At 42.4% G+C, this 27,146-nt stretch overlaps 1 protein-coding gene across 1 annotated transcript in view; it reads right to left on the bottom strand.

Annotated features, from left to right (window-relative positions):
* LOC130126709 (brain-enriched guanylate kinase-associated protein) overlaps nt 1-27,146 on the bottom strand; it is a 44,618-nt gene that overhangs the window by 13,111 nt on the left and 4,361 nt on the right. Inside the window, exons 3-4 of the mRNA XM_056296327.1 lie at nt 26,984-27,050; nt 11,480-11,587 (exon numbers count right to left, since the gene is read on the bottom strand). Of these exons, the coding sequence (XP_056152302.1) occupies nt 11,480-11,587; nt 26,984-27,050 (175 nt within the window). The remainder of the gene's footprint in view (nt 1-11,479; nt 11,588-26,983; nt 27,051-27,146) is intronic.

Genomic DNA, 27,146 nt, shown 5'->3' with positions numbered 1-27,146 from the left:
CTCGTGGAGCATATGCGAGCATGTCTGCGTGAGGACACATTTCAGTGGACTTCAGCAGCTCAGGAGAGCTTTGAGGTGGTGAAGGACCGTATTGTAAACAACCCAGCGCTGTCCGTCTTCGACCCCAGCCTCCCCACCTACGTGTCTACGGACGCATCCGATTATGGCTTGGGGGCCGTACTGACACAACTACACCCGGATGGGACAGAACGTACAGTTGCATGTGCCTCATGCACACTTAACCCCGCTGAACGCAAGTACTCCATTGTTGAAAAGGAGGCGTTGGCCTGTGTGTGGGCCGCTGAAAAATGGAGGACCTTCTTATGGGGTACTAGGTTTACACTACGCACGGACCACCAGGCTTTGACCACACTACTTGCAACAAAAGGCCTGGGCCGTGCAGGGATGCGTATTGCGCGTTGGTCTGCGAGACTAATGTGCTTTACATACGACGTGGAGTACCGTCCTGGCTCACAAAACCAGCCGGCCGACTGCTTTTCCCGGTTGCCCCTCCCTGCAGACGAGGATACAGAGCCAGTGACCGAGCCGGAGCTTGTTGCTCTGTTGGACACAGAACTGAAAGCTCTTTCAGTAAAAGACTCTACGGAGGCGTGTGAGGCGTGCCCTGAGCTCACAGCTCTTAGAGCACAGATAAACAGGGGCTGGCCTAAGACAGCTAAGTCCCTACCAGACGAGCTCAAACCATATTTCGCCACGAGAAATGAACTGTCAATACAGGATGTGATTATTTACAGGGGGCCTCACCGACGACTTGTGCTAGTTGCCCTACGAAAGCAGCTGGTGGACTTGGCACACGAGACACACCAAGGGGTGGTCCGCACCAAACAGAGGCTGCGGGACTTACACTGGTGGCCCGGTATGGACACGTGTGTGCAGGAGACTATCCGCTCATGTGGATCGTGCCAGATGAATGATAAAAGTGCCAAGACGCATTCTGCTCCTCTCCAGCCCATCCCACTCCCGGAGGCCCCATGGCAGAAAGTGGGGATAGACATAGTGGGACCGTTCGAGTCAGCTACTTGGGACTGTCGCTTTGTTGTGACGCTGACTGACTACTACACAAAGTGGCCAGAGGTCGCTTTCACTTCAACTATCACTACCGCTGCAATCACTACCTTCCTGTCTGCTGTGTTCTCCCGGTTTGGAAATCCTATCGAACTGGTGAGTGACAATGGAACACAATTCACCTCTACCGAGTTTGCAGACTACCTTGCAGCGAGAGACATTAAACACAGTAGAGTGTCTCTTTACTATCCACAAGCGAATGGAGCCGTGGAGCGCTGGAACCGCGTTCTCAAAGAAACACTACTCTCTGCCGAGCAGGAGAGAAGGCCATGGAAGCCATACGTACAGGATTTCTTATCCACCTACCGTGCTACCCCACATGGCACCACCGGGGTGTCACCGTATGAACTCATGTACAACCGACTGATGCGCACCTAAGTGAACATTGGCCCTGCACGAAAACCTGACCCACTGTCGGAGGAACAGCTATGCAGTCAGGTTGCTGCCAAACAGGAGGCATCGAAAACCTACACTGACAAGAAAAGGGGAGCACGTGTGCCTAAGATCAAAGAGGGAAGCTTAGTCAGAGTGAGGAAACCTTTCCATGTGAAAAAGGGACTGTCTAAGTTTCAGAGACCTACCCGAGTGATACGCAAAGCTGGTTCGAGTGCTTATGTGCTAGAGGATGGGCGTACATGGAACGCTGCCCACCTCTCTCTGGTCCCTGAAAATGGAACAAACAGGGAATCTGATCCAGAGCCAGTTGCCAACCCTGCTCCAGTGCCGGAGTCGGCCCGACAACCTGAGCCGCCCCAACAACCAGTTGGCACTGGGGTCGTGGACAGACCTGTGAGAGTAAGAAAGGAGCCTGCTTGGCTGAAGGACTATGAACACTAGTTAGTCCAATGGACGGTGAGAAATGAGGAGAGAATAAGTGGATGTGAAAAAAAATACTGTTGATACTAAAATGTGAAAAAAAAACAATGCTGTGACTAAAAAAAAATGTTTGTTTTGCACTGATTTTGATTGATACCAGGTTACTGTGATTTTAGTGCCTTGTAATTGAAAGTGGCTATGTTACACTGACTAACATTTTTGTGATTACAGGTTCAAGATTTCCTGCTATATTTTATTTACAGTAATATTACAGTGGAACTGTGGTTCATGGTTATTGTGGTTGATGGTTATTATAACATTTCTATCGTGGGAAGTTGTGTTGATGCTGATAGCACTTGAGTTATTGTACTACTGATGTCTGTGACATGGGACATAGTATTTTCATGTACGGGTAAGCTTCTTAAGAGAGGGGGAATATGTTGTGTAGTCGGTTCATTCATTGTTCATGCATTGCAATACCACCACGCCACCAGAGGGCGCAGTAGCCTAATGATTGTTGCTGAGTAGTACGGTGCTGAGGGTGATGAAGAAGTGAGATAAAAAAAGAAAGGAGTTGAAAACGTACGGTGCTCGTCTCTTGCCTCGTTATTATTTTACAGCTATACTAATGTGATAAAGTCTAGTATAGGACAACCTTCTTGCTGTGAGGCTACCACGCTAACCGGGCTCACCTATTTATAATAACTTCAGCAGCCGATCAAAATGCATCACACTAAATCTTTTCATATGTGAGCTTACGTATAAAGAGTTCACTTCTCCCATTTAAACATGTTCACTAAATATAAAATTATATCCAAGGTATAACACAAAATAACAAATACGCATATCAAATGACTTTACAGAAATGGCCCTGTAATGACCTACTTTTCACTCTCACAGATAACACCGTTTCTGAATTAGCCGTGGAACTTCGACATGTTAATTTCGCTCCATGCATAACGTGCACATAATCCGACTGACTGTCGTCTACCTTCCCGCTCCCGTGGCTGCTCTGTTTACCATCCCATAATTCCCTGTGTCCTTAAAGGTGTATTCCCCTAATACTGAACATCACAGGCCCTAACAGTACCGTTCCACTCACAAATTTTGTCTTATGTTTGTGTCCCCTAAAATGTCTGGCCTTGACTATACGAGAGATGAGCGTGACGTCACAACAACAAACAACCTTCTTCCGGGTGGCTAGCTTCGCGGAGTGCAATGTTTACACAACACAGAAGGCAGAGTCGAAACGCATCTGTAGCAAGGGGTCTGTAAGGTTTGTCCCATGTGTGTATGAAATAAAGAGCATAATAAAGTAATTTTGAGTGCAGATTAAATTAAACTATTGTTTTTGTGTCCATTTTATCTTCAACCTGCTGTGAATAACGTGTGTAAACATCAATACCAAAGTTTGTTGGATTTTGCTCTCTAGCCTAGCTAACGTTATTTGTGTTGGAGCCTAGCCCAACAGTGGGGCATTCAGCTCAAACCGGTCTCGAGGCATAATATGCCTGTGTCCCGTCTCGAGATATATCTCTCGAGACATTTGTCCACCTCTGGACGTTTTGCTCCTAACGGACATTTGGGACATTTTTGGATCGCCTAGCTGAATGAGAAGGTAAGGAAGTGTTCGCGACTAATTAATTAATAATTCTGTTGAAACAAAAATAAAGTAGTAGGCCTAGCTATAGAAAGCTGGGTGTTTCATGAACAATATTATATGTTGTTTTCATGTGTAATGACGCGATCGGGGATTTACGTTACTTTGACTGATGTAAAATGTAGTTAAGGCTAGCTAGCGGGTGAAACGGATACACAATCTCCCACTACACAACGGCAACAATGTTAATTTTTACCTGTAATAAAATGTCTCCCACAAATCCGGTCATGAGTGGATGGTTTCCATCCTCCTCCCAGTTAAGCACAAGCAAGTCCTCCTGGAAATTTCACTAACTTTGTAACGTTAGCAGTGCTCTTCGTCCGTTTTACCCTCTGTACTCACAGACTTCGCTGGGTAGATTTAGATTTATCTGATGGAAAACGGAAAAAGCCTAAAAACCTGTTTGCCGGGGTACATTTGGCATTACAGCCCCACACACAGCACGATTTCGGCATTTTGAAAATTAATTTGTCTGTTCAACTAGTGCTATCTAACCGTTATGTACGTTAGCTACTAGGCACTACCCAGCTACTAGAATCCACCCGGAAGTAGCTTGACGCTCTTTGGTTACAAACATTATGATCTCACGTATACTGACTTGTATCTGTGTAGTTTGTCGCTAGAGTGGCGTTTTCACATTCCGCTACTGGACGAAGAGCTTCCCGTGCGTTTTTCTGGCTTCCTTAAAATCTGAGATTCAAACGTAGCCGGGCAAACGAAATTTGTTACGTCACAACCCCAAAAGCCAATCGCTGTCTAATATGCAAATGAGCAAATAAACAAATAAACCGGAAACGCCCTGAGCAGTGCGGATTTAGCAGAGGGCGAGTTTGCATTAGCATAGTGAACGTTTCGACAGCAAACATGGTAGGGTGTGCAGTTTTTGGATGTAAACCGGACCCTGGAGCTTCCGTCCACTATCAACCAAAAAAAAAAAAAATTCCCACTATATTGCTGAAATGGTTGGAATTTATTTAGACATCGGGTTCCGCATGCCTACAAAGTTTCCATAACCTAATGCAAAAGTCACCGAGTTTTCACATGAAGTCTGATGCTGTGCCGATGATTTATTCTGGGACTACGACAGCGACCAGGAGTCGGTATGTAAATTATGTATTTCTTTTACTTAACCAACAGTCAAATGAAAGCTTTCTGCAGGTAATATATCTCCTTTGTGACTTGTAAATAGCATTAACTACGTTAGCTTTTTGCTAGCTGCTGCTAGTTGTTTGGGAATAGTAAAACTGTAAACTATGTATTTAGCTAGTGGTGCGTCGGCGCGGTGTGCAATGTAAACCTCTTTTCCAGTCTGGACTTCGATCCCGACCGGGTTCGCGTGCCCCCCCCCCGCGCGCTCCAAGGGCTGATGGAGTGGCGGCAGCTGCGGGGGGGTCCGGTGCTTTTTAGGTTTGGTTCCAAACAAAACTCTTGGAACCATAAACTGAAGTGCGCTGCGGGTCTTCTCGCGCTGACGTCCCAGAGGTTTTGGATTTTAGACTACTGCCAATGAGCCAGGCAAACTTGGTTGGCTATCAAGATAAACAGATATTACATGTAATATAAAACTCTCAGCCAGATGGAATATATCTTTCTGCAAACTTTGAGTAGACCTTTGGTTTAAAATTACTTAATGACAATGTGAACATACTAATATCGTAGCAGATATTATTGTATGGTTCACAGCCACTGCTGTGTCAGCCATTACCTATTAAAAGCTAACAAACAAAATAGACAAATAAAAGAAGCTAACTACACTTACCATTCTGATATGTCTGCTAGTCGCCAATTGTGGTGTACAAAAGTCTGAGTCTGGGTCTTACTGAGGCTCAAACATGTATGGCTGAATCTCTACGACGTTAGCTGTAATGCTAGCCGTCTTGATGCACACCAGTCAACCAAGTAGCTGTGATATTTGCATATTCATATATCCTGAAATTCTCAATGAGGGAGAAAGAGTATATGTGCTTCCAGCCCCTTTTCAGTTTTTTTTTTACATTTTATGTGGGAAAACCATGGTAAACAATACATTAATCATCTCAGCTTATTTTTAAACTTTTAAACGTTCCTGGAGGGGAACTTTGAATTTAAAGCGGTCTCGTTGGAGGAAATGGCTGCCTTGATGCCAGCTCTTACGGGGCAAATTCCCCTCTCTCTTGAGATGAACCTTGACCTCAATCAGCCTTGCTCCGTCAGGAGGGGCTGTCAGAATACACCGAGGCTCAGAAGTGTTCATACTACCATAACCCAAAGAGAGAAAGCCTAACCTGCAGGGAGCCTTGGGTAGACATACCAGTAAAATCACTTCAGAGAAAGTGAAGCACAAGATTGCCACATGCTCCTGAGCTCGTCTCCACATGACCCCATCTCAAGCTTCTGGTGCCCCCGGGGATACCCACTGATTTCAACACAATTACTGTAAAACAACCACTGGATGAGAGGTAATTCCCCTATCTGCAGTAGCACCTTGAAGCACAAAAATCCCAGATATTGCAGAATCAGAATTTTTTTTTTAGCTCAGTGGAGAAGGTTGTGTGAATTGCAGCAAAATATGTTACAGTCATACAATATTTTTTTTAAACAAAAGTTGCAGTCACATTGTGCAACAGATTGTGTCTCTAACAATTATTACATGTCACACTATGCGATATGACTTTTTACATCAACCCTCTTGTATAGATTTTACAACTGGCAGAAATGTTGATAACACTGCGAAAGGCTGCGGGGCTACATCAGCTTACAAAGTAACGGTGCAAAACCAGTGTGTCACACAAGTATGGCTTCCAAAAAAACATTAATGAAAAACATTTCTTTGTAGGAGGATTAGGGGGAAACAATCATTATTTTCAACATCATCTCTCTAAATATTTTATAGAGATGACACTCCATTAACAGTCATACTACTAAAGTCTTCTGTGTCTCTGAAATGCCACTAAAATTGTGCAAAAAAGTGTTCACCACTGATTTCACTGATTATGTTTACATGCAAACGAGGAATCAATATTTCAGTCATTGTGTATGCATGGATATTAGCTATACAATTAAACATCTAACAGCTGCGTCCACGATTCTTTGCATAACCGCTGCATGCTCCATGGAAATAACATCTTTACTGCTTCCCTCCATCTTGCTGTCTTTTAGCCTGTGGAATAATGGATTTCTGTTACTCTAACCTATACGCAGTTTTATTTTTGGTGTTATTACAAAATTATCTGACAACATAATAACCGAATGTGGACGACATCATCATCAGCTTGTTTCTGTGCCAGCAGCCATGGCTGTCTAAAACCTCTGGATGACGGGCTGAAAATGGTGGCCCATACATTGAGAGCTGCTCACCTAGCACATAAAGTGGCTTGCAAAAGTATTCATACCCCTTGAACTTTTTCACATTTTGTCACGTTACGACCACAAACATAAATATATTTTATTGGAATGTTATGTGAAAGACCAACACAAAGTGGCACACAACTGTGAAGTACAAAGAAAATTACACATGATTTAAAAAAAAAAATTACAAATAAAAAAATGAAAAGTGCGGTGTGCAAAAGTATTCAGCCCCCTTTTCTCTGAGTGCAACCAATTGCCTTCAGAAGTTGCCTGATGATTGCTGAATGATCGAATGTTGACCTAATGACTAAATAGAGTCAACTTGTGTGTAATCTAATCTAAGTACAAATACAGCTGTTCTGTGATGGCCTCAGAGGTTTGTTAAGAGAATATTGGAGAGCAAACAGCATCATGAAGTCCAAGGAACACACCAGACAGGTCAGGAATAAAGTTGTGGAGAAGTTTAAAGCAGGGTTAGGCTATAAAAAGATTTCCCAAGCTTTTAACATCTCACAGCACTGTTCAATCCATCATCCAGAAATGGAAAGAGTATGGCACAACTGCAAACCTACCAAGATACGGCCGTCCACCTAAACTTACAGGCCGAACAAGGAGAGCACTGATCAGAGATGCAGCCAAGAGGCCTATGGTGACTCTGGACGAACTGCAGAGATCCACAGCTCAGGTGGGGGAATCTGTCCACAGCACAACTATTGGTCGTGCACTGCACAAATCTGGCCTTTATGGAAGAGTGGCAAGAAGAAAGCCATTGTTAAAAGAAAACCATAAGAAGTCCTGTTTGCAGTTTGCCAGAAGCCATGTCAGGGACACAGCAAACATGTGGAAGAAAGTGCTCTGGTCAGATGAGACCAAAATTTAACTTTTTGGCCTAAATGCAAAACGCTATGTGTGGCGGGAAAACTAACACTGCACATCACTCTGAACACACCATCATCCCCACTGTCAAACATGGTGGTGGCAGCATCATGCTCTGGGGGTGCTTCTCTTCAGCAGGGACAGGGAAGGTGGTCAGAGTTGATGGGAAGATGGATGGAGCCAAATACAGGGCAATCTTGGAAGAAAACCTGTTGGAGTCTGCAAAAGACTTGAGACTGGGGCGGAGGTTCACCTTCCAGCAGGACAACGACCCTAAACATAAAGCCCGGGCTACAATGGAATGGTTTAAAACAAAACATATTCATGTGTTAGAATGGCCCTGTCAAAGTCCAGACCTAAATCCAATTGAGAATCTGTGGCAAGATCTGAAAACTGCCGTTCACAAATGCTCTCCATCTAATCTGGCTGAGCTTGAGCTATTTTGAAAAGAAGAATGGGCAAAAATTTCAGTCTCTAGATGTGCAAAGCTGGTAGAGACATACCCCAAAAGACTTGCAGCTGTAGTTGCAGCAAAAGGTGGTTCCACAAAGTATTGCCTCAGGGGGGCTGAATACTTTTGCACACCGCACTTTTCAGTTTTTTATTTGTAAAAAAATTTAAAATCATGTATAATTTTCTTTGTACTTCACAATTGTGTGCCACTTTGTGTTTGGTCTTTCACATAAAATTCCAATAAAATATATTTATGTTTGTGGTCGAAACGTGACAAAATGTGGAAAAGTTCAAGGGGTAGGAATACTTTTGTAAGCCACTGTATGGCTGGTGTGGGCCATGACAGCCATGTTTACTGTCACCCGGGATCTGCGACGTTTCAGAACCACTTTGATTTCTTTGATTTTTGATTCCTTTAATTTCACATGTGACAAAGATTGGGCAAAAATCCAGGGGTCATAATCCAGTTATGAATACACTGTCCAGGGTGTCTCCCCCGCCTGCCGCGCAATGACTGCTGGGATAGGCTCCAGCATCTCTGCGACCCGAATTCAGATAAGCGGCTTGGATAATGGATGGATGGATAAAGTGGTTCACATGACCATTTCATTAATTTCACTATTACTATAATCTGGGTAAGATCTGAACACTGGTGTTTATGCAACCCACACACTGGCAGACAATCCATAGATGTGGAAACTGCAACCCTTACTTCTGGTTTGCTGCTCCTTTCAATGGGTAACATCAAAATAGACAGTAGCGTACCATGGGGTTTCAGTCAGGGCCTTCAGTAACGAACTGTACCCCCCCCCCTCCCCACACACACAAATTTCTCATATGGGTGCCAATACAACCAACACAGCCACATACATAATGCACTATATGCACTACTGCATCAACACCAACAAGACAGCTGATCTTCAACAGCCATAACGCATATCACTGTGCACTATAGCAGCTACTGCAGCAACACCACCAGATCTTCCGTTATGTCACTCAGCAACCAGATTGCACATGCACACCAAATGGCACAAAAAAAAAAAACTAGAAGAGTGCACTCAGTAGAGTCTAGATCTCCACCAGGCATAGATAGCTCCCCTTCTCCGATGCAACTTGGTGACAAACCAACCAATTTTTTTTTTTTTTGTCTACCAGGAGAAGGGGCCTTATTAAAGGACTTCAGATGAGTTTAAAAAACCCGGTTTTCATGATATAAAATGAATGTAGGCGAATGACTTTCATTCTAAAGGGAGATGTGTTATTGTAGCTACTGAGGTGATTTCCAGCTGTGACTGATTAATCCTACTCTTGAAATTGTATTTTTAGGCGGAGTTTTAACATTGGAGTCTATGGCACTTCCACGTCTAATCCCCCTCATGACGTCAGTTAAACAAACATGGTGGCGAGATGAATAAAGCAAATTATTTTCTGGTTCATCCAGTGTTCCTCCAATTCTGTACTGAGATCAGCAGTGAATTATTTGCTGATTTGCGAAATACTATCGGCATCTCGTTTACTTTTTACACTCATACCTGAATACATAATGGTGGCTGTTGCTGCCTGAGTTAAGTCAACTGTGTGCATGTGTGCAGCAATACAGAGCAGCATTGGTTGAGCAAGCTAGAGAGTGAATGAAGAGAGGGAGTGGCGATAGTAAGAACAAACGTTTGCTGAAGGTTTTTAATCGCAACCATGAGAGGTTCTTGATCATACTGTCATAATTGTGCACAAAAAAAAATTTAGGCTGACAGGTCAGTAGTTTGTGAGATTAGCTGTGGACAGACACACACACACGTGACCAAATGCATACCACCTGGTGGATATAACAAACAAGTTTACACAGTTGATGAAGTGGTCACCAGTCACTCATGCAACTTCAACAAATTCAGTAAAGTATAGCCACAATATTATCAGTGCACTGCCTTCAATTCAATAAGAAAAATGTGCACACCAACCTGGAGTTGAAGTTCCACCTCACTTGAGATACTAATGGCAGCCTTCGCTTGCAAAATTCATGCAGTAATTTAGTCCGTTTGGGAGAATGTGTAAAAAAAATACAGACAATCCTACCAGAGTCGCAAAAAAACATGAAGTAGATCGGCAACAAGATCATCAGTAGCTGTGAACTGCAGTGGCCATTGCGCTTGGTTCATTCACAGCCCGCCAAAGGCTCAAGCTCAAAGTTGATGATGACACCAGGGCTAGCACTGATAGATCACAGGGCCCTGGGGCGTTCTGTCACTACATATCAAAATATGATTGGCCGATGATACAGCCGCTCAAAGTTGTTATCAGTTTGCAGCTTTGGGCTTCAAGGAAAGGCTAGCAATACCACTAATGCTGGTCCAAGGAGCTGTGACGCGTTTAGATGACATAGGAAATCCCTGCTCAGCCCCACAAGAAAACAAGTAGTTGAATTCAGACACATTTCAGACACACTTCAACTTAACTATGAAAATCAAGTTATGATTTTGATTTTGACAGGGCCAGCAGAGAAGGCCCTGATGACCCTGACAGCCCACCACTGGAAATAGGCAGACTGTATGTTGTCTAATAAAATGTGAATAACAAAGCTAAAACAGCTGTTGTAGCAAATGCCACCAAATGTCATATACAAATGGCGATTCACAGATTGTCCATCAATGACACAGGCGAACACTTTTTTGTACAATTTCAGCACACAATACTGTCATACTGCTCAGTATGACAGTATTATATATTACCCCTACAACTTATATAGAGAGATAATGTTGAAAATTATGATTGCTTCTTTTTAAAAGGAGACTTTCTACACCTGACATAGGTAACCTTTTGTCATGGAGTGATCTGAGTATGCAGTTCCTGACCAATCACTACACCAGCTGATTTCAATAATTTGTTTGTCCTTTTTGGTTGAAGGTATGATAATGAGTGAAATCAGTAACATAGCGACTGGTTAGAAAGAAAACCTCAAATGCCGCAGGGTAGCACTATCTCTTCTACACCGTCAGCCATTCCAGAAACGTAAAGGAGGGTCGTCATTTCTGCACAATGCAGAGCTGCTTTTTCTATTAGGTGATTTTTCTTGAGGTTGCACATAAGAATTCGGGTTTGTGGCATTAAAAAAAAAACTGAGATGGAAGGAAGTTTAAACCACCTTAAATGGAGGACAGACAACAGTTTTACATTACATTACAATCATTTAGCCGATGCTTTTATCTAAAGCGACTTACAATAATTACATTACATACGTTTTGTGTCTGAAAAATGAGTTGTACTCACGTTGTCCCCTCTAAGTTTATCGATCGTGATCTTGGCCTCCATGAGATGATTGTTGAGGACGATGATCTCTCGGCTGAGGGCTCTCTTTTCCTCTTCATGGTGCTGAGACTTCAGCGCAGGAGGTGGAGTGGAGGATGAGAAATTGGAGGGAAATTGAAAAAAGAGAAAAGTGAGGGAGAGAGTAAATTGTATAAAACAAGGGTAGGAGGTTTGGGGGAGAGAAAGCAGAAGATTGGTGAGATATATAAAAGTGAGAGCTCAGAGAGAAAAAGTTGGAGGAGTGGGGGAAAATAACATGATAGAAGAGTGGAAAAGAAATGAGGGGAAGAGTGTTGTAAGTCACTATCAGTCTGAGGAGTGTGCCAGCAGCAGGTCTTAATTAAAAGAAAATTACATTACCAGAGCTCATATCAAATCAATTACTTTAGGATAGAATGAGAGCGAGAGAGAGGGTGGGGAGTATTTTTTTTTAATTGTAAGTGATCGCTATCAAAGAAATGAAAAAAAAAAAAAGAGTGGGAATGATGCTTACGTTTGACTCAGAAACATTCTGTTTTCATCATAATTAGTGTCAAACATTGAATTTTGTTCAGAAGTCTTTTTTCCATATTATTCTTTTTCTTACACATGTGCGCGCGCACACACATACACACACACACCAGAAATTGTCAAATCCTCAGCCGCACAGCATCAGCTAACGATGATACAGCGCGGAGCCCTTGCTCGGCCTCCCACCTCTCTTCCCGCTAATCTGTCAATGGCGGTGATTGTTTTGAAATACAGGGGGTTCAGAGCCAATCTAATAGGTGGCCATTAATGCCAGTTTAAGCAATAGGTCGGTATTGATATTCAAATCCAATTCTGTCAGGGTCTCATTAGTAAGCTGTTGAGGCATGCAGCTTCCTGGCACCCTTTCACTGCTTCATTACACTGAAACCTCCTTTCATTTTTGCAGTGCTACAGGTGTGTATGACCACATTGTGGCGTGATTAAGCCCCAGTCTGTAATTGTAATATGTACGTGTGCCAGTTGTTAAAACATCATCCTGAAATTATTTATCAGACAAGCCAAGAAGATTTCTGTTCATATCCTCTCTTTGCAGTTAAGAGCAATGAGCTGTTGTGGTTCTTCATTTTGCCCAGTTGTTTAACCAAGTCAAGTGATATCACATGAATTCATATCGAGAGCAGACAAGGGTCATTTACTGCAGCTTATACACGTTAGGAGGTCTATTTATTCTTTTACCGTAACTTCTAATCTTGTGGTTAATGTCCTCTACATGAGCCATGGTTCAAATGTAACTGCAGCACCCCCCCCACACACACACACACACGCCTTACTCTAACCTGGGTCTGTATCCTTCCTTTGCACTGCCCAGGCTCTTACCCAAATCATGGTTCATTTTAATATTTAACAAGGATTAATGTGTAGTTTAGGTCAGGTGAATTGGCCATACTAAATTGCCCCTTGGTATCAATGTGTGTGTGTGTGTGGGGGGGCTGTGTGATGGCCTGGCAGCCTGTCCAGGGTGTCTCCCCGCTTGCCGCCCTATGACTGCTGGGATAGGCTCCAGCATCCCTGCGACCCTGAGAGCAGGATAAGCAGTTTGCATAATGGATGGATGGATAATGGATAGTTTACCTGTGTTCTTCCCTTTCTATGAGATGTGTTTCATGACTGCAGTGAGGTATGTCATGCTACCAGCATGAAGTCACTAGCGAAACCAAATGTGAATGCAGTTTAAAAGCATGGTACCACTTTACAATAAGACTACACTTATAAAGGATTTATGAATGGTTTTTAATTAGGTTGTTAATTAGGATGTAAACACTTTATAAATAATTAATAAACAATTATAAACAAGTTATAACAAAGTTTTTATATATAGGCTTATTATTTGGCAAGCTCAAGTTACTGCTGCACTTTTTGTCTGTCTATCTATCTATCCATCTATCTATCTATCTATCTATCTATCTATCTATCTATCTATCGATCTATCTATCTATCTATCTATCCTGTTACATCTCAGATCTTGCTAGTTGCTAGCTAAGTAACTAATGAGATCTGAGGGTAACTACAGATGAATGTGGGCTCACTATTTGGCAAGCAACGGGTCACTGTTGCCTTTTTATCTAATGTTTTATAACAGCTTATTAATGATTCAGAAAGTGTTCACGGCCCAATTAATAAATTAATTATAAACCATGCATAAACCCTATATAAGTGTAGTGTTGTGCACTGTCAAACTTTGTTGTAACTTTGTATGGACATGGACTTCATATCTTTTCCTAACGTGGCAGCTGATTCTGATAACTTTCATATATCCGGTAATCTCTCAGGGTCTTCCATTGTGTTGATGTCTTGCCATGATGAAATCCGAGGCCAAATTGGAAAACACTGTCCAATAGTGTCAAAAATATGCCCAGAGGGCAGTCTTGATAGGATTAGCACGATGAACATGTTGATGTTCAGTGTTGTGGAATCCTTGTTGTGATTACGGCGTTATGGCCAGGGGATGATGATTCATTGCACGACAAAGCGGATCTTTGCTATCTTCTCTACTCATACTGTGTTGGATGCACGAGCTGTCACCCAGACATTGTTATCAGTTGGGGACACACGCTTCATGAAACAGAAGCAAGAAGTATGAATATGCAGAGCTTTTATCATCATATCACAGGCAAATGAATCTGGTGGGGAAAGAGGGATATTGTTTTTCATGATAACGCACCCAAGCATCTGCAGTGGCTGCAAAAAGGTGGCTCTGCATGTTTACATATAAATGGCATGACCATAGGCACGACAGGTGTACTCCACCACTCTGAAGATGAATACACTACACCCAGCAAGAAAGAGTCCAAAATGACAGTAAGAGAAATTTAACATCTGAAAAAGGAAATGCATTCACATTATTTCACTGTAATTAAAAGATGAAGAGCGAATGATATGATTTAAAATATTCCGAAATGACTTGCCAGGGAAAGAGCTGAGTGTATGTAAGATTCAGCCCTATGAAAAAGAGCACTTTGGGTAGAAAATCTAAAGATCTTTATTTTGAACGTAGAGCACTAAAAATAGTTCAAAGTGTGTCTTCATGTTTAAATATCTGGAGTCCTTTATGGCTACCTGCCTATCTGTTTCTCCATTCATATATCATCTATAAAGTCTGCAAGACAATTCCCATTTCCGTTAATGACTTGGCAGCATAGGTAAGACCAAAGATCAGGCATTTGTATCCTGACTCGCTCAATGATGACCTGATCAATGCTCTCATTATATACTGCAGAGGTGCAATGGAAGAAAAAAAAACTTACTTGGTGGGCTTGTTTCACTTATTGATTTAGGAGAGTTGCGTGAGTAGTTTGCAAAATGTGAAAAATATGTGAAAGGATTTCCAAGAAATACCAACTCATTTAGTCTGTAGGAGATGCAGCCTCACTTGACAACAAATGAAGCCTAAATCCTATGAGATGCAATTACTGAGGACTGTGGTTCACATGCAGAGAAGAGCAGAACCCACCCCTCTAGATTAGACAGATTTCTGGTGGGAAAAGAGTGTAGATGTCTAACCTCAGAAAGAAGATTTTTCAACCCAAAACACCAGAGATTGCCAACTGCCAATATAAATTCTAAACCTTGTGAAATGTCTCCCAGTCTTCAGAGGTGTCTGACTGTGAGAACTGAACTAAAACCTTTTGTAGTCTTCCTGTTGAATCACAGCCGCTAACTCCGTTCCCCTTAAACTGTGCTTCCTCAAATTTAAACACTGGTCCCATCAAATGTTTGAGATTAAATCCCTATGTGTATGCTGATGATATGGCGAGCAGCAAAGAGGGCCTGAATTTATGCCTGGCTTACATAAACTCCGCTGAGAAAAATCCAGCAGCTTTAGCTTGAACACCCAAGAGTGAACATTTCAACAAGTGATTAAGTCATTCCTCATAGTATAGCGGATGTTCATCACTCGAAGTTGTGGCAATTGCATGCAAGCACTGGTCCAATAAAGACACAGGAATGAACAATGGCATGCATCACATCTGTTGAATTTTGCAATGATGCTTCACTCCCAAGTGTAATTTGCACATTTCATTGAAGAGCTTTGACTAATGAGTACACTGCAAATGGGTAGTAATTAGTGTACAGCAGGCAGGCATTGATGCTGTTCATTACAAACTGAAAGAGTGAGACACACACACACACACACACACACACACACACACACACACACGCACCTGCATATGATAATGTATCACTAACGCCACATAAAGCACGTCCCTCACTCACCAACGCTTTTGTCTGTCTAACACCTTTCATCTTGCAGTTATACATGAAGATCTCATTATCTGCTATTTGGCCATAAGCTTAGTCCTTATGGGAGTCTGTGATTTCAAAACAACAATAGCAAAAGCTGCAGGACCTCAGGTCTTTATAATTAATCTGTTCTCTGGTGTCAACAGGAGGGAAGCCAATCATACTCTCCTCACATTGCCAAGGCAATTTTTGAGCTAACACCTATTCTATTCTATTCTATTCAGAAATTTAAATGGAACAAGCTAATTTAAAATGTTAGACAACTTTTTGATTTTTCCCTCTCGATTTATTGATCTGATATAGTCCCAAGTCATGCATGATAAGCTATGCAGGTCAAGGGCTTTGACTCGGAGTCAGACATTATCAATAGTGTCAATATGTACAATAGGTGTACAGCCAGGAGGTTAGACTGATCTAACCCCAGACCCCTGGGACCAGGTTGAGTTTCTGCGTCTCAGAACTGTAAAGGATTTTTGTGGTTCTTACATGTTTAATATTAATGCGTCTGGTGTACATGAAAATGTAAACAATGGAGGACAGTAATCCACACCCTATCGTATATATAGCATGTGGATAACCAAACAACAACCAGTGGATATTTGCAAAATGGTGCAGAGCAAGAGGTGAGTGTACACTGCCAGCATTCCCACCTCGATATGCATCCTTTGGCAATTGTGTTGACCTGTCCAATTGTGCCTAGAGAAACATTTACACCACTGCAAATACATTACAGCTTTTAATATAAACATGTCTGCATGTCTACATTTGATCTACCATACTGTCATACACCTTGGACGGTTTTGCCTATGTATGAGCTTCTGTTTAATTTTGTCCCACACTTGATTTGTCAATCTTTTAGTGCGTAACACCCCTGAAACATGTTAGTACCAAGTAAACAAGTCAGATTTCTTGTGCATGCCTTGTACTGATTCCAATCACTTCCAGGTACTTGCTCAGTGATTTGTAATACCGTGGGGAGGTCCTTTATCTATCAATACAGCACAGCACAGATAAAAATAAATCAGCATGGTAAACAGTTGTATGCATTTTTTTTTCTGGCTTCCTCTGAAGATTCTATGAGATAATTTGAGCCCTTATTTGAATACTCCCATTGGCACTGAGCTGTGACTAGTCAGAAGCTGGGTCTCCACAAATGTTATATGTATGTACACTACCGTTCAAAAGTTTGGGATCACATTGAAATGTCCATATTTTTGAAGGAAAAGCACTGTACTTTTCAATGAAGATAACTTTAAACTAGTCTTAACTTTAAAGAAATACACTCTATACATTGCTAATGTGGTAAATGACTATTCTAGCTGCAAATGTCTGGTTTTTGGTGCAATATCTACATAGGTGTATAGAGGCCCATTTCAAGCAACTATCACTCCAGTGTTCTAATGGTACAATGTGTTTGCTCATTGGCTCAGAAGGCTAATTGATGATTAGAAAACCCTTGTGCAATCATGTTCACACATCTGAAAACAGTTTAGCTCGTTACAGAAGCTACAAAACTGACCTTCCTTTGAGCAGATTGAGTTTCTGGAGCATCACATTTGTGGGGTCAATTAAACGCTCAAAATGGCCAGAAAAAGAGAACTTTCATCTGAAACTCGACAGTCTATTCTTGTTCTTAGAAATGAAGGCTATTCCATGCGAGAAATTGCTAAGAAATTGAAGATTTCCTACACCGGTGTGTACTACTCCCTTCAGAGGACAGCACAAACGGGCTCTAACCAGAGTAGAAAAAGAAGTGGGAGGCCGCGTTGCACAACTGAGCAAGAAGATAAGTACATTAGAGTCTCTAGTTTGAGAAACAGACGCCTCACAGGTCCCCAACTGGCATCTTCATTAAATAGTACCCGCAAAACACCAGTGTCAACATCTACAGTGAAGAGGCGGCTGCGGGATTCTGGGCTTCAGGGCAGAGTGGCAAAGAAAAAGCCATATCTGAGACTGACCAATAAAAGAAAAAGATTAAGATGGGCAAAAGAACACAGACATTGGACAGAGGAAGACTGGAAAAAAGTGTTGTGGACGGATGAATCCAAGTTTGAGGTGTTTGGATCACAAAGAAGAATGTTTGTGAGACGCAGAACAAATGAAAAGATGCTGGAAGAATGCCTGACGCCATCTGTTAAGCATGGTGGAGGTAATGTGATGGTCTGGGGTTGCTTTGGTGCTGGTAAGGTGGGAGATTTGTACAGGGTAAAAGGGATTCTGAATAAGGAAGGCTATCACTCCATTTTGCAACGCCATGCCATACCCAGTGGACAGCGCTTGATTGGAGCCAATTTCATCCTACAACAGGACAATGACCCTAAACACACCTCCAAATTGTGCAAGAACTATTTAGAGCAGAAGCAGGCAGCTGGTATTCTATCGGTAATGGAGTGGCCAGCGCAGTCACCAGATCTGAACCCCATTGAGCTGTTGTGGGAGCAGCTTGACCGTATGGTACGCAAGAAGTGCCCATCCAACCAATCCAACTTGTGGGAGCTGCTTCTGGAAGCGTGGGGTGCAATTTCTCCAGATTACCTCAACAAATTAACAGCTAGAATGCCAAAGGTCTGCAATGCTGTAATTGCTGCAAATGGAGGATTCTTTGACGAAAGCAAAGTTTGATGTAAAAAAAATCTTATTTCAAATACAAATCCTTATTTCTAACCTTGTCAATGTCTTGACTCTATTTTCTATTCATTTCACAACATATGGTGGTGAATAAGTGTGACTTTTCATGGAAAACACAAAATTGTTTGGGTGATCCCAAACTTTTGAACGGTAGTGTATATGTATATGCTATTTTCCATTTTATATATGTATACACATATACATATATAAAATGGAAAATAGCGGCGCGAACTCACGTTTGTGGCTGCCTCCCCCAGTTCCCACATATGCAGTGTCTTTATCCATGTCTACATCTGCGCTTCAGTTTGTTTTGTCATGTGAAGAATTATGTCTTTGATTTTCGAATTCATTTGATGGCCGGGAGAGCTGGCGTTGGATCGAACGGGAGAGCTTGGTCTGCTGCATCCTGTGGGCCGAGGGACCACGGCCCTGTCTGAAGCTGAGCCTGAAGAGGAAACACCGAGGGCGGTCTGACAGGATACGGATGCAGGGCAGGCTAAGCTAGCTGCTAGCCCATGCAGAGCGGCGGTTCCGATAACACCGAGGGCGGTCTGGTGGCGGCAGCTTCGCCTGGCGTCAACTGTGCAGTGTTTTTGTCTGCATCTGCATTTGTGTCGTCATGTGGAGTACGGGGGAGGTGTCTGACTGGAGAGCAGGCGTTGGATCAGCTGAGGGAGCCTGGTCTACAACGTCTGGTGGGCCCAGGGACCACGGCCCTCACCTGGAGCTGCGCCCGAAGAGGAAACACCGAGGGTGGAAGTGGGGCAGACTAGAAACTGCTAGCCCATGCAGACCGGCGGTTCCAACTGTCTTCCTGGTTGGCATTCGTTCTCTGGACAGTGACATTTTTGGACTGTGTTGCAAATTTATGAATGGACTGTGTTGTTGACTGTGTGTGTGTGTGTGTGTGTGTGTGTGTGTGTGTGTGTGTGTGTGTGTGTGTGTGTGTGTGTGTTTGTGTGTGTGTTTGTTCTCCGTGTTTGTATGTTTTTGGTGGTGTCATTTTCTTCGATATGTGTTTTTTGTCTTTTGTGTTGCACTGCTGTGAGCTGGGAGAAACGAAATTTCCTCTCTTTGGTGTATGAAAGTACATGACTGAGATGACAATAAATTATTTCTGATTCTGATTTCTGATATAACTTTGTTGAAAGAAACACTCAACGGTAGGGCAGCTGATGATTGCTTATGGCATGAAACAGGCTTGTACTGTCTCATAAAGAATTTACTTGACACGCTGTATTTTATATATATATATATATATATATAGCTTTTTTCCCCGAAACCGTCAATGGTGTTGTTATAACTGCTCAACTAATGAGGAGCGGAATATCAATACAGATGCAGGAAAAAAAACGAAGGTATATATATATATACACTACCGTTCAAAAGTTTGGGATCACCCAAACAATTTTGTGTTTTCCATGAAAAGTCACACTTATTCACCACCATATGTTGTGAAATGAATAGAAAATAGAGTCAAGACATTGACAAGGTTAGAAATAATGATTTGTATTTGAAATAAGATTTTTTTACATCAAACTTTGCTTTCGTCAAAGAATCCTCCATTTGCAGCAATTACAGCATTGCAGACCTTTGGCATTCTAGCTGTTAATTTGTTGAGGTAATCTGGAGAAATTGCACCCCACGCTTCCAGAAGCAGCTCCCACAAGTTGGATTGGTTGGATGGGCACTTCTTTGAGCAGATTGAGTTTCTGGAGCATCACATTTGTGGGGTCAATTAAACGCTCAAAATGGCCAGAAAAAGAGAACTTTCATCTGAAACTCGACAGTCTATTCTTGTTCTTAGAAATGAAGGCTATTCCATGCGAGAAATTGCTAAGAAATTGAAGATTTCCTACACCGGTGTGTACTACTCCCTTCAGAGGACAGCACAAACAGGCTCTAACCAGAGTAGAAAAAGAAGTGGGAGGCCGCGTTGCACAACTGAGCAAGAAGATAAGTACATTAGAGTCTCTAGTTTGAGAAACAGACGCCTCACAGGTCCCCAACTGGCATCTTCATTAAATAGTACCTGTTAGAGCCTGTTTGTGCTGTCCTCTGAAGGGAGTAGTACACACCGGTGTAGGAAATCTTCAATTTCTTAGCAATTTCTCGCATGGAATAGCCTTCATTTCTAAGAACAAGAATAGACTGTCGAGTTTCAGATGAAAGTTCTCTTTTTCTGGCCATTTTGAGCGTTTAATTGACCCCACAAATGTGATGCTCCAGAAACTCAATCTGCTCAAAGAAGTGCCCATCCAACCAATCCAACTTGTGGGAGCTGCTTCTGGAAGCGTGGGGTGCAATTTCTCCAGATTACCTCAACAAATTAACAGCTAGAATGCCAAAGGTCTGCAATGCTGTAATTGCTGCAAATGGAGGATTCTTTGACGAAAGCAAAGTTTGATGTAAAAAAATTCTTATTTCAAATACAAATCATTATTTCTAACCTTGTCAATGTCTTGACTCTATTTTCTATTCATTTCACAACATATGGTGGTGAATAAGTGTGACTTTTCATGGAAAACACGAAATTGTTTGGGTGATCCCAAACTTTTGAACGGTAGTGTATATATATATAAAATTAGGGGAAATATATATAAAATTATCGAAATTTTTTTTCATGGATTTTCCCCCTAATCTTACCTGGCCAATTACCCCGCTCTTCCAAGCCGTCCCGGTCGCTGCTCCACCCGCTCCGCCGATCCGGGGAGGGCTGCAGACTACCACATGCCTCCTCCGATACATGTGGAGTCACCAGCTGCTTCTTTTCACCTGACAATGAGGAGTTTCACCAGGGGGGATGTAGCTCGTGGGAGGATCACGCTGTTCCCCCCCCCCCAGTTCCCCCTCCCCCCCGAACAGGTGCCCCGACCAGGACACATACCCACATCCGACTTCCCACCCGCAGACACGGCCAGTTGTGTCTGTAGGGACGCCAGACCAAGCCGGAGGTAATACGGGGATTCGAATTGGCGATCCCTATGTTGGTAGGCAACGGAATCGACCGCTACGTTACCCGGACGCCCCCACAAATTATATTTATTCAAACTTGACCGGTTAGGGAATGGCAGGCATTTATGTGATGGTGCAAATCCCAACATTTTGTCTTCCAGCACTGTAACTCTACCTGCAGTTCAACACAGAGTCAACCTCCCCTCATTGGCTGCACTGAATGCAACTGCTCCAATGTCAGTCTACCGTACAGCCTGTAATTCTGCCAGGTGTTAATCTCCCACTTTGCTGCGTTTGACATACTTTCATTCCTCTCTGTTTTTCAGTTGACCTTGCCAGTTCAGGCCTCTCAGAACTTTTAATTATGTGTGTGATTTGATTGGCGCTGCCTTTGTTACCGCCTGCCTGCCTAGGCTGTCTACTACAAAGGAGCATATTTCCCCCTTGAAATGCCATTGCCTGACATGACATCAAAAGAAATGGCAATCCCAATGAGGCATGCCTCTAAAGAAATCCCATAGTGTCTCATGCCATGAAGACCGATTTGCTACACCAAGGGCTCTTTGCTAGACAGACAATTCCTTTGAAAAGCCAATAGTTTTTTCAAACCATTTCCCATGACTAGAATACGTTATTGACACATCTGTGTGCGTCTCCGTATGTTTGCATGTGTGTCTGCATGTGTCTGTGTGTAAAAATGGAGGGAAGATTTTTGCTGTTTTCGCTTTCTCTGTGGCACGACAAAGCAAGATGGATTATATTACGGTATCACATATAATAAGTTATAAGCACTATAAGACAAGTGCCGGTATGATTGTCACTCCTCTTAATGTGTCTATTGAATTATTCCACTTGTCAAGCCTAATTTAGCTACCAGCAAGCATGAATCTACATCCAGAAATCATCCGATAAACTTCCATAGGCGCAAATCTACCAGAGATCATGTCAGTACAACTTTGTCAATTGCTATGTACGTCAGTTGTTTTAACCAGGACATATTGTCATAGATGCAAAGCACAACTTAAATTTGAAAGTAGGCCTAGTATTGACTGCACATTTTATACAATGAGTGGATAGCATTGCAAATTATTTACTTAATATCCGGATTGGGCACTGTTACCTCCGGCTTGGTCGAGCATCCCTACAGACACAATTGGCTGTGTCTGCGGGTTTGAAGCCGAATGTGGGTATGTGTCCTGATTGCTGTACTCGCGCCTCCTCTGGTCGGTCGGGGCAGCTGTTTGGGGGAGAGGGGTGGAAAGGCGTGATCCTCCCACACGCTACGTCCCCCTGGTGAAACTCTTTACTGTCAGGTGAAAAGAAGCGGCTGGCGACTCCATGTGTATTGGAGGAGATGTGGTAGTCTTCAGCCCTCCCCAGATTGGCAGAGGGGGTGGAGCAGAGATCGGGGTGGCTTGGAAGAGTGGGGTAATTGGCCGGATACAATTGGGGAGAAAAGGGGGGGGGGATCCAAAAAAAAGTTATCAAAAGATTGATTTGTTTGAGGGTTAGCGTTGATTTAACACGTCTTGTTGATGGTGCACTTGTTGATGGTGTGTCTGTGAAATCCTACCTTGAATGAAACCGCATGGGCAATACCAAGTGGTAGCTTACGAGAGAGAGGTTAAGACAGAACAGTGCAGGGGGTGCCAAAAATATGTGTTCAGCCAATTTTCTGTACCAGTAAGAATTATAATGTTGATTAAAAACACAAAATATGTGATTTCTTAAAACCACATATATTTTTGATGCAGTCACTCACAAATACTTTTAAAGGGGTCACAATCCCCCCCCCCCCCACTGCAAGCTACGCAGATGGCATCGCTTAACATGACGCTAAATAAGTAGGTTTGCATCCATCTGTTTTTTATGCATATTTTGAAGCTAAATAGAAATGGCAGAAATTCTAAAAACGTCTTAGTCTCACGAAAAGGTTTTCATGCTTGGCTGAAGCGGAAAAGTTGGCATGTCAATGAAGAGAGAACGCGATAAAGGGTGATGGAAACAGATTTTTTTGAATAAATTATATGTGTTAATGTATTGTAGACTTTGCTGTGGCGCAATAGTAATTTCATCCCTTGTTAAAGAAACCATGGTATGTCTTCTTTCCCATCTCTGGGCTGCATGTGATAGAGTGATAAGAGTTGTTATGACCACTCTTACAAGTGCAAATAATTCTACCTGTCATCTCTCCATTTTGTTTGGCTGACGCTCTTTTGATGATGTAATTGTGTTGCACCTTCTTTGGAATATTTGCACGACAGTAGCTGATAGAAACAAACACTGGTCTGCAGTTTCTTTTGCCGACTTTTTGGAAAACTTTAAGTTTGTGCAACATTTGGATGGAAACATAAAACAATGATCTGAGTTAGATCTTTTTTATCTGAGCTAATACATCATCATACACCAGTCAGAGCACTCAGGTCAACAAACCAGATGCTCTTACATGTTCCCAGATCCAGGCTTAAGAATAGGGGCGACAGAGCCTTTGCAGTTGCTGCCCCTGGTCTCTGGAACAACTTACCAGTACACATACGATCTGCTCAGACCCGAGAGACTTTTAAACCGTTGTCAAAGATCTACCTTTTCTTGCTGGCATTCAATTCAATTGAGCTTGACACCGTTGTTTTATTGTGCAAATAAACTTTTACTCTTATGTTTTATTTTTTACATTTTATATCCTTTATTTTATTATGTCTTCTTTACATACTATATTGTTATATTCATATGTGTCACTCATTTTATATTATATTTTAAGCATGTGCAGCACTTTGGTTCAACTGTGGTTGTTTTAAATGTGCTATATAAATAAACTTGCCTTTTTTTTTGGAAACTGTATACAGTGGTAGAAAGGGAGAGAAATGTAAAGGAGAGCATGAGACTGTATGAACATGGAATTTGTCTAAACTGCAAAGAGTTCCCGAGATAATTTTAATTGTGTCAATAATCTGTGACACTTTGCCTCAATAATCTAGTAACGCAATTCGTGGCTCAGTTATAAATTCACACCACTTTCCTCCATTGGCACACCTGCAAGTGTGGCAAGCCACATGGCTCAAACTTGTGATGAGATTAGAGTCCAGTTTAATCAAGATAAAGCCCAACATCGGACCTACCCACACAGCTGGCTCTTCTTCTGTGGTGGGGCTGGATGATAACATCTAAAACATGTGGTTTGAGGGGTAGTGTGGTTGGGGACCTCTCAACCTGATGTGATTGGATGGCTGCTGCGGAGGTGGCTAACACAGCAGTTGGCTATAATAGTTTTCTAACAAGGTTGCATGGTAGGTAAGACCAATCACTTTGGACATTGATTGTGCTCCCTATCTTTGATCATGTAATTGCATGGAGAGAATCGAGAGTAGCGCTGTCACTAGGTGGGCACGCTCAAATCGATTATGCTAGATATCTCATGGTAAGAGAGAAGAGAGAGGGAGCGAGAGAGACAGACAGAGACAAAGAGAGATGTACAGAGATTATGATTAATATTGTACAATATGTTGTTATTATAAGGCCAATGAGAATCATTATAGTGTTTACTCTTCATTTTGCTGTACTTAGGCATGTGAAGCTCAAAATGTTGTCTCTAATCCTTCCCCTGAGCTTCAGACCCGTCACGATTTCTATTCCATCAGCTTTCAATATGGTTCAAGAGTCAGCATGGTTCCAAAATCTTAATAAGATCAGTGGCGCATGTTTGAGCATATTTATTTGTACTTGTGTGTGTGTATGTGTGTGTGTGTGTGTGTGTGATTGCATCGGTGCTTATGTGTCCCTGTGCCTGCGTGAGATGTTAAGTACTATTTTCCAAGTACTTTGTAATTCTTTTCACTATCAGTAATTTATGAAAAAAAATTATTACATTTTTCTCCTTCAGAATTACCCAACGGAGATAGACGTTTCACATCATGTGCAAATGTCTGTAACACATTGTAGAAAGGAGAGAAAACAAGAAGAGTCAGTAATTTTTCCTGGTAAAGTGTAATGGTAAAAAGGAAAAGAGAAATTGTATGGTCATTTGGCTGTGCTACATCAGTTGGAGTAATCCAAGAGAGGAGAGATGACTCTGAAGAGAGGGCATTACAAGGAGCAAGCATGAATTCTGTCCAGCGCTTTCTCTGAAATTTAAGTAACAATCTTAATACTTTCCAATACATGATATCAGATGAGGTGTAATGGTTTGCATCCATATATATTTGTGTGTGTGTGTGTGCAGTTGTGTAGATATGTGTGCACTCATATGTGCGCCAACAAGCATGCAAGTGTGTGCCTATGCATGTCCATGCATGTGTTCATGTCCGTGTCTGCTCAGAAACCCTCATATATCTTTCATGAGCGCCCTGGTGAGAACACGGTGGTGGTAACAGACACCATTGCGATTCCTGCAAATGTCGATACTCTCACAAGACTACAGGAGCAATGCGAGCCCACCTTGACTCAGTGGTCAGGGGTGGAGGCACCAGGAATTGTAGAGATTAGGTAAGAGGTGGAAGTTACAGACACAGGGCAGGTAAGAGGAAGATATAGGAAAGCGAGAGAGAGAGAGCACATTGGAAAGACTGAGTGTGGGACGATAGCGGTGGGGCGTGATATCCCATTGGACTGTGGTTATGTGATGCAACATTGTGTAACTGGAGTCAGACATACAATGAAATGTAAAGTGTTCATGGCTGCAGACAATGTGTTGGGGGTGTGGGTGGGATGGTGGGGGGTATTTAAGAAGCTAAGGAAGCCATCGGACTGTAATTGGATTGTTGGCGGCTCTTGCTCAGCCGTGAAAATGTGGATAGGGAAAGTCGGCAAGCGACACACCCTTCAAGATATACTGTCAAGGTGGGGCTGAAAAACGCACTTCAGCCACCTTTTGCTCCAGAGGAGCGGCTGAGTGACCAACAGTGGAGGACTGTGGTTGTACCAGGCTGCTCCCATGTGCAGATGCAAGGAACTGTGTGAATTTAAAGCAGGACTTTGCAAGAAATTAGTGTGTGTGTGTGTGTGTGTGTGTGTGTGTGTGTGTGTGTGTGTGTGTGTGTGTGTGTGTGTGTGTGTGTGTGTGTGTGTGTGTGTGTGTGTGTGCACGCTTGCTCAATAGACAACAATAAGAAACATTTTAAAGAAAACAATATCCATGCTGTGTCCCCAATGAGGTGGAATCAAGGATAATGGATCATGACTGAGCCGAAGTGCTCACTTGACAGAGAGTAGTTACAGAACATCAGATTCATTTTGTTGAGAAATGAAAATGACAATTGCTCATTTATTTGTCGATATGGAGGAAGTCATCCGGGACTTGATATGTTCTTAATTAGGTCGGTCTTTGCAGCCTAAACACTTTGCAGACGTTAATGTGCAGCTGCATCACTTTTGACTGTCATAAAAAAACATATGACTCCAATCCTTCATTTTACTCCCTCTCGATAAAGCTGCTGATTTTATTTATTCGTTATTCATCATTTTATTTTATTTATTTATTTATTTTACCTGCAAATAAGATGATTTAGAATCAGTTTGTGTTGCAGACGGCTGATCTGTATGACTCAGGTCTGATTGTTTTGCAGAGAATGATCTAGGATCGAATGTGAAAACTGTCAAGCCGGTGTCTCTTACCGTCCTGTGCATCTTGTCCTCCAGATCCTGGTTGATCCTTTGAAGAGCTGCATAGCTGCTCTGAATCCTACAAGAGCAGAAGATAAACGATGCTCTGTGTAAATAACTGAAGCTTTTAAAATAATGACTCAGAGAGTTATACTGGACAACGACATGAATGAGT

The sequence above is a fragment of the Lampris incognitus genome, chromosome 16 (genome assembly GCF_029633865.1).
Source record: "Lampris incognitus isolate fLamInc1 chromosome 16, fLamInc1.hap2, whole genome shotgun sequence".
NCBI lineage: Eukaryota > Metazoa > Chordata > Actinopteri > Lampriformes > Lampridae > Lampris > Lampris incognitus.
Note: the sequence above shows the minus strand (reverse complement) of the source record. Positions and strands in the feature narration are given on the sequence as shown.